Genomic DNA, 13,784 nt, shown 5'->3' with positions numbered 1-13,784 from the left:
TAAAACATGGAAACCAGAATGTGTGTGTGTGTGTGTGTGTGTGTGTGTGTGTGTGTGTGTGTGTGTGTGTGTGTGTGTGTGTGTGTGTAGGAGGAGGAGACAGAAAATGTGTGTGTGTAGATAGAGATGTGTGTAAATGTGTAAAGCCCGGGATACGCTGCATGATTTTTGCATTCCTATAAGATCTTATCCTTATCACACTGTGCGCCACTGATCGTTTGACTTGTATGAAAAGCATGTAGACTGTACGATGACACCTATTGAGTCTGAGGCTTCAACAGCTACGACACACGCTAGCGCAACATCACTAGCATGCGCTAGTGCTAAACAAATACCAGTACGCAGGTCGTAGCAGCCAACACACTGTGCGTTGATCATGCTGAATTTCTGACACTGTCAGAAAACTATCGTAGGCTATCTTTGGAAGCAAGGCCGACAAAACAGACGTCTTTGAACCTCTCTCACTGAATGATATAGGACAACCGATTAAAAGCCACAATCACAGAAGCCGCCACAATTGTTTCACGATGGTAATCTTTCGTCTGGGACAGGTAAAAAAATCGTGCAGTGTATCCCAGGCTTATTTATGTGTGGATGGAGACAAAGTGTGGGTGTGTGTAGATGGCTACAGAAAATGTGTGTGTGTGTGTGTGTGTGTGTAGATGGCGACAGAAAATGTGTGTGTGTGGATGGAAACAGACAGTGTGTGCGTGTGTGAAGGGGACAGAAAATGTATTTGGTTGTAAACATATGTTTAAATGGAGACAAACAGTGTGTGTGTGTGTGTGTGTGTGTGTGTGTGTGTGTGTGTATGGGGACAGACAGTGCGTGTATGTGGGCATGGAGAGAACAGAGATGAAGACCATGTGGCTTCGGGTCAGACCCCTAGACCGCGATGACGGGTCGATCAGTTCAATAAAGCATCACACACCTCTGATTCACTCATTCAGACGACACAACAGACAGCCCTGAACAGCTGCCCTTTCCCTGGCCTGACTAAGGTCTTTTTGATTGACAGGCCGGTGGGATCGTGTGTCATGTATTCGGCTGGAATTCATGACTTCGAACACTAACAACTGCGTAGCAATGCATCTTTTTTGTCATTTCAATTATAGATCCTTGTCTGATGAAAACAAGCCAGTAAATTATCTCCATTGAGAAAGGAGGAGCCTCCTCTCTCACGCACCCTTTTATTACAGGACACCCATTCACACAAGACAAAACCTATTCATAATTACCTACCATAAACTCTCCAGACGCAGCACAATTAAAGGTTTTTCACATCGATGCAATAGAAGAACCATTTTTAGTTCCCAAAAGAACCATTTAGTCAAAGGTTATTTAAAGAACCATTGCCTTTGTATAGGTGCAACCCTTTTCCGCTACATAAAACCTTTAGTGAAAAAAAAATTAAAAATTTACTCACATATCCTCAAGGAAGATATTTAGAAAATGTTTTATAACCAAGCTGATCTGGGGCACCATTCACTTCCATACTAGGAAATAATAATACTATAGAAGTGAATAGTGCCCCAGATCTGTTTGGTTACAAAATTTATTTTTGGGTTCAGCAGAACAATAAAACTTATCAAGGTTTGAAACCACCTGAAAGTGAGTAAATGATGACACAAATATTATTTTTTTGGAGAACCATCCCTGTAAAGGTTCTATATACACTCACCTAAAGGATTATTAGGAACGCCATACTAATACTGTGTTTGACCCCCTTTCGCCTTCAAAACTGCCTTAATTCTACGTGGCATTGATTCAAAAAGGTGCTGAAAGCATTCTTTAGAAATGTTGGCCCATATTGATAGGAAAGCATCTTGCAGTTGATGGAGATTTGTGGGATGCACATCCAGGGCACGAAGCTCCCGTTCCACCACATCCCAAAGATGCTCTATTGCAGGGGTCTTCAACGTTTTTCTGGTTGGGGACCCCTTAGATGAGAGAGGCATGGAGCAGGGACCCCCTAATACTAAATGTGTAAAACAGAGATATTTTAGTAAGCAGTAAGGTACGAGCGGCTGCCTTTTCGTATTAGGCAAAACACAAAGTGGAGTAAGGTACAACTGATGACCAATCAGAATCAAGGACTGGAACTGTTTTATAAATAGAAACAAACCATATTGTCACACAGCCATACTATATTAACATGCATAATTTTTTTGTTAAAGTAAATTTAGTTTTTATATTAATATAATAATAATAACAATAATATATTATTTTAAGGTATTTGCAGTGTAATATATTTTCATTTTACTTTGAATTGGACAAGGGCTTTCAGTTTATAAAGATGACTGATCATGGTGAATGGCACAAAGACTCTCTATTCTGGTGGAGATAGAGGTTGTGCTACTTTATAATTTTGAGGTCTGTTGCCTTGCTCGTGTATCATCATTGTCACTAGTTTAAGTAACGCAGGTTTATTTTCTGTATTAGCTTAATATCAGACCCAGGAGAACAACATGCAACGAGTCCGAGCGCATCTCTTTGGGGAAACTTTTTGAGAGGCGGATTTCAACCTGACTATGAATCTTGCACAAAGCACCATCACGGCGCGCGTTTCATTAATTTTTAAATGCGAGCGATAGTTTTGTCACAGTTTAAAATGCAGACGCGGCGTGTGGTGTAATTTGCCTGTTGAATTAGCGCTTTAAATCTGAACCGCGTGAAACAGCCGTCCAAGTTCAGAAATATAGATGAGACAACATGTCGCACTGATTCTAAAATGACATTCTGAAAGAAAGACACACGTAAGATTTGCCTGTTTTATGATGACTTTTCTGTCGCTACTGCTGCTTCCTGAGTGGACATTTATAATCTTTAGATATTTTATTTTGGTCCGCTGGCTAAACTGAACGCGCGCCTTCAAACCTATGCGGCCACGCACGTGCACAACTTAAAGGGGACGTAACGTTTTGTACATATATTTTACGTTTTAAGCAAAAAATAACTTGTTGTTAAACATCATTTGGCGGACCCCCTGCAGTTCCGTCACGGACCCCCTGGGGGCCGCGGACCCCCGGTTGAAGACCCATGTTCTATTGGGTTGAGATCTGGTGACTGTGGGGGCCATTTTATTACAGTGAACTCATTGTCATGTTCAAGAAACCAATTTGAAATGATTCAAGCTTTGTGACATGGTGCATTATTTTGCTGAAAGTAGCCATCAGAGGATGGGTACATGGTGGTCATAAAGGGATAGACATGGTCAGAAACAATGCTCAGGTAGGCCGTGGCATTTAAACGATGCCCAAGTGGCACTAAGGGGCCTAAAGTGTGCCAAGAAAACATCCCCCAAACCATTACACCACCACCACCAGTCTGCACAGTGGTTACAAGACATGATGGATCCATGTTCTTATTCTGTTTACCCCAAATTCTGACTTTACGATCTGAATGTCTCAACAGAAATCGAGACTCATCAGACCAGGCAACATTTTTCAGTCTTCAACGGTCCAATTTTGGTGAGCTCGTGCAAATTGTAGCATCTTTTCCCTATTTGTAGTGGAGATGAGTGGTAGCTGGTGGGGTCTTCTGCTGTTGTAGCCCATCCGCATCAAGGTTGTGCGTGTTGTGGCTTCACAAATGCTTTGCTGCATACCTCGGTTGTAACGAGTCGTTATTTCAGTTAAAGTTGCTCTTCTATCAGCTTAAATCAGTCGGCCCATTCTCCTCTGACCTTTAGCATCAACAAGGTATTTTCGCCCACAGGACAGCCGTATACTGGATATTTTTCCCTTTTCACATCATTCTTTGTAAACCCTAGAAATGGTTGTGCGTGAAAATCCCAGTAACTGAGCAGATCATGAAATACTCAGACCGGCCCGTGTGGCACCAACAACCATGCCGCGCTCAAAATTGCTTAAATCACCTTTCTTTCCCATTCTGACATTCAGTTTGGAGTTCAGGAGGTTGTCTTAACCAGGACCACACACCTAAATGCATTAAAGCAACTGCCATGTGATTGGTTGATTAGATAATTAATGAGAAATTGATCAGGTGTTCCTAATAATCCTTTAGGTGAGTGTAAAATCATACATCCAAAATGGTTCTTCTACAGCGTTGTGTAGCATCTTCATTTTTAAGAGAGTACAAATAACATGAAATATGCACATTAAAGGTAGGGTAACAGATTTGAGCCTGAAACATTTTTTGTTATGCTGGTTAAAAGTCTCCTTACATCCTGATAGCAATCACTGTGTTAAGTTGTTTAAATGTATTTGTAGAAATTTATGTCATCTGTGAAAGGCGTATAGGACCAAAAAATGTTCAACAAATCATAGATTTCGGTCCGAACGGACGTTTCCATTTTTGTCCCTCATACGTAAGCATAATTTGAATGCCCACCACGCAGCGAGTCCACGCAGACACCATACGTCATCGGCGCGTTCATGTGCGCTCACCTCCTGCCTGTAAACAGTGAGAACAGCAAACTTTTCTGCTAAATTGACAACCTACACAGGAGGCACAAAACTAAAGGCATCTTTTATAACAACAACAGCAAAAACTGCCTAGATCAGCAAGAGCAAAAGCCCAAATGAACATCGGTAACTTTACTGCTTACCACGAGATGCAAACAGCTGCAGGACGCAAAGGGTCTGAAAGAGTCGTTGCACAGTTTATTTTGGTAAGGTAGGTACGCGATATGTTTGTATTGAGATGGATTCAGATATTTTACTTTGAAACATTGTGTTGCTTATGAAATTTGTGTTCGTTTACGGATAAGCGTAACGATATAGTTACTACGTCTACACAACCGAACGTGTGCTTAAACCAATTCTGATGTAAACCAGTTGTTTGGTTATTTTGGCAGTGTTATTCGACTTTGTACTGCAAAGCTTTCTCACTGGTGAATGAGACATGAGATGTGACCGTCTGATCTGTGCGTGTTCATGTGTTTTGGAAGAGGCGTGACTTTGGATGGCGGCCCGACTTGAGGGTGGGATCGTGATTTCATTGCTAGGCGGCTACCGTTAGCATTTTTCAAAATGTGTTACCCTACCTTTAATATGCACACTAGCATATTATACAGTATTAGTACCGTTTCTCAAACACACACAGTCACTGTGAATGTCAAAAAGCAGGGCTAAGGTCTGTTGGAGGACTGAAAAAAAAGATAAAGGTGAATTCCCTGAGGATGGGAAACTTTCATTGCCGGGTCACTGACCAGATTCAGTATAAAGCACAAACAGAGGCACGAACAGTCTGTCAACAGGAAATACTTTAAGAGCACATCCCAGGGCCAGTGTGATGTTAAAACTGCTGGAGTGTGAGAGGCAATTTCTGTGGTAATATCAGGAGAATAAAAGAAGTCCAGTGAGTAAAGAAGAACAGCTTGGCGTAAGGTCAGTGATTTTTTGCTGGATATTATCCAACCATTTCATAAAATAGAAAGCTATACAATAATCAGAGGGTAAGGGAGAAAAAGATATTTTGAGTCTGAACTTGCTGCCAAAGTATTCCGGTTAGTAAACACAGCTTGTGATAACGGATCAATTACATAACTAATAAAACAATAAGAAATCTTTGAATTCAAATAGACTCCTGTCTTTAGAATTAATTGTAAGCAATGAAGCTTGAGTAGATCAATAAATTAGATGATTCAATGAAAAGCTTACAGACGAAAGGAGCATGACACTCACTGCCCCCCTCCAAATAAACAGATACTTCATTAATAAATGTGTGGACATTTGGGTTCTTATCTCTCTTGAAGCAGGGACTGAGTCTACAGTACAATGGGCCCCAGAGGGACTCAAAAAATAAAATGTGGTGGCCACTTTATCACCAGTCGATAACTCCAGCACAGAGGCTAAATGTCCGAATGATAAATAGTGTGGACTCCTATGAAATAGACTTTGTTTATTAGTGTATAAATGGAAATGTAATGTTTATCACCGATACGGCATTACTAGGACCTATAAGGATGCGCATGACAGTGTTTTAAAGTGCACCTATTTCATTGCTAAAAAAACGTTATTTTGTGTATTTGGTATAATACAATGTGTGCGTGTGGTTTACGGTTCAAAAAACACATAATTTTCCACATACCGTACATTTTTGTAGCTCCAGATTTCCCTGTCTTCATGAAACGCACAGATTTAAAAAACGTTGTGTCTCTGATTGGCCAGCTAATCTGTACATTGTGATTGGCCTGAATACCTCTGACATCAGCCGGAAATGTGACGCTCCTTACTATGTTTGAAAGATTTGCGCACAATGCAATGCTAACAGGAGTTAACTTACAGGCTGTGAGTCCGAAGCGGGAGGATTTATGCTAATTTTGGTCTTCTCTACATCAACAATCTCAGGTAGTAAACTGTTACCTACAATCCGTGTGAATCTTGAAATAGGTGCTCTTTAAATCCACTCAATGTGTGGCAGGGATGTGTGGGGGGTACAAAATTCAAATAATTGTTCTCATACTATTAAACAATATAATATTTTTCAGTAATTAGTTACCAAATTTGATAGCACATGAAAATGTACCTATTTTAGGGATTTCGTACGATTCTTAAAAAAGCAAAAAATTAGATTTCACCCCTAGCCCAACATCACTTGGGTCTGGGGCAAAAGCAAATCATATTGAACATATGAATGAGAATTAGCATATGAATTAGCACGCTCGCAAAAAAGGTAAATTTTGTTAGGATTTTTAACAATTATTTAATGAAGACTGCACTATTAAAGAGAATAGTTCACCCGAAAATAAATATGCTGTCACCCCTTTCTTATCCCCATGATGTTCTAAACCTGTATGAATAAATTTTTTCTTTCTTAAACACAAAAGACGACATTTTGAGAAATGATGGTAAGCACACAGCTGATTGTAACCATTGACTTCCATAGTAGGAAAACAAATACGATGCAATTCAATGGGAACCATTCAACTGTGTGCTTACCATCATTTATCAAAATATCTTCTTAATCAATTATCACAATACTTCCATAATATTTGTTTTTCTACTATGGAAGTCAATGCTTAAAATCAGCTGTGTGCTTACCATCATTTTTCAAAATATCTTATTTTGTGTTCATTAGAAAAAATAAATTCATACAGGTTTAGAACAACATGAGGATGAGAAAATGATGACAGAATTTTCACTTTTGGTTCAACTATCCCTTTAAAGAGCACTATTTAGCTGATTTAAAGAGATTTTTCAGTAAAAATTTCAATTCTGTTATCATTTACTCACCCTCAAGTTGTTTCAAACCTGCATACGTTTCTTTGTTTTGCTGAATAAAAGAAAGTATTTTTGAAAAATGTTTGTAACCAAGCAGATCTGGGGCACCATTCACTTCCATAGTTGAAAACAGATATACAATGGAAGTGAATGGTGTCCCAGATCTGTTTGGTTACAAACATTTTTTCAAAATATCTTCATTTGTGTTCAGCAGAACAAAGATATGTATACAGGTTTGGAACAACTTGATGGCGAGTAAATGATGACAGAATTTTAATTTTGGGTGAACTATCCCTTTAAAGAGCACTATTTAGCGGATTTAAATAGACTGTTCAGTAAAAATTACAATTCTGTTATCATTTACTCACCCTCAACTTGTTTCAAACTGGCATACACTTCTTTGTTTTGCTGAACATAAAAGAAAGTATTTTTGAAAAATGTTCGTAACCAAGCAGATCTGGGGCACCATTCACTTCCATAGTTGAAAAAAGATACAATGGAAGTGAATGGTGCCCCAGATCTGTTTGGTTACGAATATATTTTTTAAATATCTTCAGTTGTGCTCATCAGAACAAATAATTTTTTTCAGGTATGAAACAACTTGATGGCGAGTAAATTATTTTTGGGTGAACTATCCCTTTAAAGAGCACTATTAGTTCAGTTCACTGAAAATAACAATTCTGTTATTATTTACTCTCCCTCAAGTTGTTTCAAACCTATATAAATTTCTTTGTTCTGCTGAACATAAAAGGAAGTATTTTTGGAAAAGGTTTGTAACCAAGCAGACCTGGGGCACCGTTTACTTCCATAGTTGAAAAAATGATACAATGGAAGTGAATGGTGCCCCAGATCTGTTTGGTTACAAACATTTTTCAAAATATCTTCATTTGTGATCAGCAGAACAAAGAAATTTATATAGGTTTGGAACAACTTGATGGTGAGTAAATGATGACAGAATTTTTATTTTTGGGTGAACTATCCCTTTAATATTTAAATGCAAGGAAAACTAAATGACACTATTTGACAAACAAAAACAGGATTTGTATATGTTCGAAAAGACTAGGAAATTTTTTACCTAAACACACACCTTTTCACACAATGCCACAGCTTAGTTTCCAGCTTAGTTGTACCTGATACCCAATACGTAGCAGTTTCAACCCCTGATTGACAATTATTTGGGTTGCCCCAGGTGGACTCCACCTGCAATAAGTTGCTTTGAATAAAAGTGTCCTCTAAATGATTACTTATATACCAATTACCTACACAAAGGCCCATTCCGATATCACTAGTTCATAAAACACACTCACCTAGAAAAAGGAGAGACCAGAATAGCTGAAGACAAGGAGGATATCATTGCTGTGATAGAAGGGACGGCTAATAAAATGGCTGAAAGCAGTGAAGCTCATATGGGCAGTACAACACCCCCGCTTTTTTATCTCTCTCACTGGGACTGTGATGAATGGGAAGCCCTGGGAGGGTAATCTTTAGCAAACACACACACAGGCATACACACGCAGTACAGATAATGTGCGTTTAATGCCGCGGTCTAGAATGAAGAAAAGAGGCAAACAGAGAATGATACAGCGGATGGCAGGTCATCAGTTTGTTTCTAACATTCCCCCGAGGACACTTCATTATGAGCTCTCGTGGGACAATCAGCACACAGTGGCTATATCATCAGTGCTTTTGGCCTTAAGATGTGTCATCAGAGTAAAATGAAACCCTCCTGCTGATTTTAGGAGCACCTATGTTCTTATTATGACATATGAAACATTCACAATTACTTTATATACATACTAGCTATATGTGAATATTGTATGATTAGGGCTGCACAAAAATATCGATACAGCTAACTATTGTGATAAGGGCTGGGTATTGGCAGGGGTCTTGCGATACGATACATATCACGGTACGATACGTTTCGAGTTGCGGTACATTGCAATGCATTTTCTTTTTCTTTTTATAAAAAAAAATGTAAAAAAAAATAGAGCTGATTTTTTTTACTTTTTTTTAAGCCAAAGTGCGTCCACGCGACAGCTGCAGGTGTTTTTATATTTTCTGCCATTTTTCACTCCCGCTAACTTGAGACACTGGCCGTATATAACAGACAACTGAACAGCGACAACTACAGCAGGAGGTCGCAGAGGGACCATAAATATATATGAAGAATTTCGTTGCAAAACGAGATAAATCCATTTTTAACATTTTTGTCGAAACATGTTTATTATTATTATTATTATTATGTTATTTTGTTTTATGGTGCTACTTAATTTTTTAAGTTATGAAGGTTTAAATCAAAAAACCAACTGCAGTTGAATTGATATTAATTGGAATGCACAACCAAAAAACGAGATTTCTGAAAAATTAAAAAAACTGAGTTATCTCGTTTTGCAACGAAACTCTTCATATATATATATATATATATATATATATATATATATATATGAAGAGTTTGGTTCCAAAACGCGATAAACGGCATTTTTGAAAAAATGAGTTACTGCCAAAATCAGTATTATATCAGGTCAGTAGTTAAAAGTAAATTCTTAATTTTACGCAAAATCCAATATCCGCCGTGTCATTCTGTCATTTTTTCTCCCTTTTTTCCCAAAATGGGATAAACGCCACTCCTCCTTTTTACAGAACGCAATAAATCCATTCCTGAAATTACAGCCCACAAGTCACGCAATTTAAACAAACAATGGCGGCGCGCTGAGTACACAGAGTCCTAGTTTTCCTCATCTACTTTGTACTTCGTGATCAACAAACAAAACAAAATTATACTTTAATTGCATTGCTACACCTGTGATGGTTTTCTGTGACGGGAAAGAAACGTAAGCCATCAACATCTAATAATTTCCGCGAAAGGCACTCGAGTGCTTGTTCTCCCGACAGCATCAAGCTTCTCATGCTAAAACATTGACCCCAGAGGATCTTATGAAAACTTTACATTATTTTACTCAAAGTCAACGAAAATCGAGCAGAACCAAAACATTTTGCAGCTGATCGCTGTGAAAAATGTAAAGAGACGACGTCAAGTATAACCGCAGCAATGACAGTGTTCTTAATAAGTAAGTGTTTTGGTTAATGCCATTAATGTTTATTTTTTAATCATTGTATACCACTAGTCAAGTAAATAAATATAAAATGGTAAAGATAAATGCACATTTATACATTGATTCAATAGATTTATAGCATTTTGAAATAAAAAACTGTCATGGATTTATTGCATTTTGTGGAAAAAAGCATTCGTTTTTATAATAAATCTTTGAAAATCAAGTTATGGATTTGAATTTTTTATGTTTTTATAACCTAAAGATGCTATGTGAACGTTTGTAACAGAAAAGTGCTTTTCATCTTGTCACTTTCTTGTTATAGAAAACACGTTTTTACCGAAATTTGTAAAAAATGGATTTATTGCGTTTTGGAACCAAACTTATATATATATATATATATATATATATATATATATATATATATATATATATATATATATATATTTGATAGCAGAGACTAAAATATCGGTACACTACCGTGGAAAAAAAGTGTCACGATAGTTAGCTTTATCAATATTTTTTGCACAGCCCTAATTGTTATACAATTTTTTTCACGATAGTATATCGGTATTTCAATCTCTAGTATCGATATTTCACCGCAAATCTCCTCCGCCACTGCTGTCGTTGTCTCTGTCCAGTTGTCTGTCATATACAGCTATTCGGCCAATGTCTCAGAAGTTAGTGGAAGTGAGAAAATGGCAGAAAATTTAAAAATGCCTGCAGCTTTCAAAGCAGATGTGTGGAACCACTTTGGCTTAAAAAAAGAAAAAAAATTCAACTCTTTTTTTTAAATTTTTGATATAAAAAAAAGAAAAAGTATTGCAATGTTTTGCAGCATGCAGCGTACTGTACTGTATCGTGATACATTGTATCATGTCCCATGTATTGTATCGTGAGGCCCTTGCCAATACCCAGCCCTATGTATGATAAACTGTTTGTCCTATAGCTTGGATGCTGTCATGGGTTTGAATCCCAAAGAACATGCATACTAATAAAATGTATAGCTTGAATGCCCTGAAAGTTGCCTTGTATGTCAAGTAAATTCATTATAGTAATATGAAGAGTTTGACTCCAAAACGAGATTACTGTATTAACAATTTTTGTCAAAACATGTTTATTATTATGCTATCATGTTTTTTTGTGTTTTATTGTGCTATTAAGCTGTATTTTAGTTATGAAGGCTTAAAGCAAAACAAACGAGAGTTATCTCTTTTTGGAACCAAACTCTTCATATATTCATCTTGGTTATTTGGATCAGTGATAATGATATGTGCTCGTATTTGTACATCATCTGTTCAGTTTCAAAACATTTTGCAGTTTTAAAAATGACCAAAAGCATCAAAGAAATTCACAGAATAAATCAATTATCATAAGAGTTTGTTTGTTGGTAATCTGACATAATTTTCTTTGGTTTGGGGCTTATCTGTCTTGTGCTGCCCTCTTCTGGAAGAACCAACACATTGCACATGTATTCACAGCACTTTTTTTTCTTAGAAAGTGTAAGTCTCATTCAGCAGCAATGAACAGACAAGGGTGTAAAAATGGTCCTAAACAACTAAATGTGACTGTTTTGGAACAAAACATCTTGACATCATAAGCAGACTAATGGGTCAAGAAAGTGACTTCTGCATTTAACACATCCCAACGAGTTAATCCCTAGGCCACAATTGCCCAAACGATAATATCATACCAAAGAAATGATAAGAGCCATTTTGTACTCTACCATGCACTTACCTTTACTCTTATGGTGTGCTGCAAGGGCTTGTGGGTGAGGAAGACTGTAGACACAGATGGTTCCATTAGAGAAAGCTGCAGCTAGAAGACCCAATCTTGCCAACTGTGGAGCCTGATAAACATAAATATATCAAAACCAGTGTACAATACAATCACGGCTTGCTCTATAGGATACACTCCACACTAAACTCTAGTAAATATTGCAAAAAACGTATTCATATGCATGGACATTGGATGCCAAATAAATGTGGGTGGGGTCAAAACTTTTCCTGGAGTAGATGTGATTTTCTTGTATTCTGGTGCGTTTTAATTAAACAACTAACATTTAGAGCCTAAAAGCTTTGTTTACCTTGTTGTGTCGTAGGAGCACAGCAGGTGAAAGTAGCAAAAACAAGGAATGGAGTTTAATTTAAATAGACTCTAAATGAGGCATTTGAATGGATTTGAGGAAGCAGCAGCATGGAAGTCAAGGCTGTAGCTAAAACTTAATTAACATTTAATTAACATAACAGAGTTTAATTAACATTTGAATGATGGCGCTGACAGACATATGCGCTACATTAAAGAAATAGTGAGTGGGTCCAATATCCAGATAATTTACTCACCACCATGTCATCCAAAATGTTGATGTCTTTCTTTGTTCAGTCGAGAAGAAATTATGTTTTTTGAGGAAAACATTTCAGGATTTTTCTCATTTTAATGGACTTTAATGGACCCCAACACGTAAACACATAAGTTTTAATGCAATTTAAAATTGCAGTTTCAAAGGACTCTAAACGATCCCAAACGAGACATAAGAGTCTTATCTAGTGAAATAATTGTCATTTTTGGCAAGAAAAATAAAAAAATTTGCACTTTTAAACCACAACTACTCATCTTCCTCCGGTCGTGTGACTCGCCAGTGCGACCTCACGTAATACATCATCACGTCAAGAGGTCACGGATGATGTATCGAAACTACGCCCCAGTGTTTACAAGTGTGGAGAAAGAGGACCGTTCCGACGTTGTTGTATGTGGAATGATACTTATTAATGTCTTGTGTCAGTTTATTGTCTAAAATGGTCCGCAAATGTGCATTTCATATAACACGTGACCTTTCGAAGTCATTACGCAACTACGTGAGGTCGCGCTGGCTCGCCACACAGCCGGAGGAAGACGAGAAGTTGTGATTTAAAAGTTCATATTTTTTATTTTTCTTGCCAAAAATGACATTTGTTTCGCTAAGACCCGTATGCCTTGTTTGGGATCGTTTAGAGTCCTTTGAAACTGCAATTTTAAACTGCATTAAAACTGTTAAGTGTTGGGGTCCATTGAAGTCCATTAAAATGAGAAAAATCCTAGAATGTGTTCCTCAAAAAACATAATTTCTTCTCGACTGAACAAAGAAAGACATCAATATTTTGGATGACATGGTGGTGAGTAAATTATCTGGATTTTTTTTAAGAAAATGGACTAATCCTTTAAAAAAGTGGGTGAGTCTTGTCCCACCCACATATAATGGTTCAGACGTCAATGTTCCTCCAGCTTAAATTCAAAGTCAATGCTCAAACTGATAAAAGCTTCTGCCAAATGCATAAACCCAACAAATGCCACCATACTAGTAGTCTCACCTTTCTGCTCGTGCTGGGCAATTCCCAAGCTCCTGCAGGACACCACTTCATATTCCAGATGCATCCATTATCTATCGCCAAAGCGTACGCTAGATGAGGAACAGTTGAGGGTCTGAGGTGGGTTAAAGAAAACAAAACATTTCAACATAAAGCCCAACTTTATATCCGACTGATTGGCCAATTAGTAATTCTCTTATCAA

At 37.6% G+C, this 13,784-nt stretch overlaps 1 protein-coding gene across 1 annotated transcript in view; it reads right to left on the bottom strand.

The window, feature by feature from the left end:
- gtf3c2 (general transcription factor IIIC, polypeptide 2, beta) overlaps positions 1 to 13,784 on the bottom strand; it is a 32,290-nt gene that overhangs the window by 14,675 nt on the left and 3,831 nt on the right. Inside the window, exons 9-10 of the mRNA XM_055185550.2 lie at positions 13,585 to 13,696; positions 11,975 to 12,086 (exon numbers count right to left, since the gene is read on the bottom strand). Coding sequence (XP_055041525.2) covers positions 11,975 to 12,086; positions 13,585 to 13,696 — 224 coding nt within the window. The remainder of the gene's footprint in view (positions 1 to 11,974; positions 12,087 to 13,584; positions 13,697 to 13,784) is intronic.

This window comes from Misgurnus anguillicaudatus, chromosome 18 (assembly GCF_027580225.2).
Source record: "Misgurnus anguillicaudatus chromosome 18, ASM2758022v2, whole genome shotgun sequence".
Taxonomy (NCBI): Eukaryota; Metazoa; Chordata; class Actinopteri; order Cypriniformes; family Cobitidae; genus Misgurnus; species Misgurnus anguillicaudatus.
Note: the sequence above shows the minus strand (reverse complement) of the source record. Positions and strands in the feature narration are given on the sequence as shown.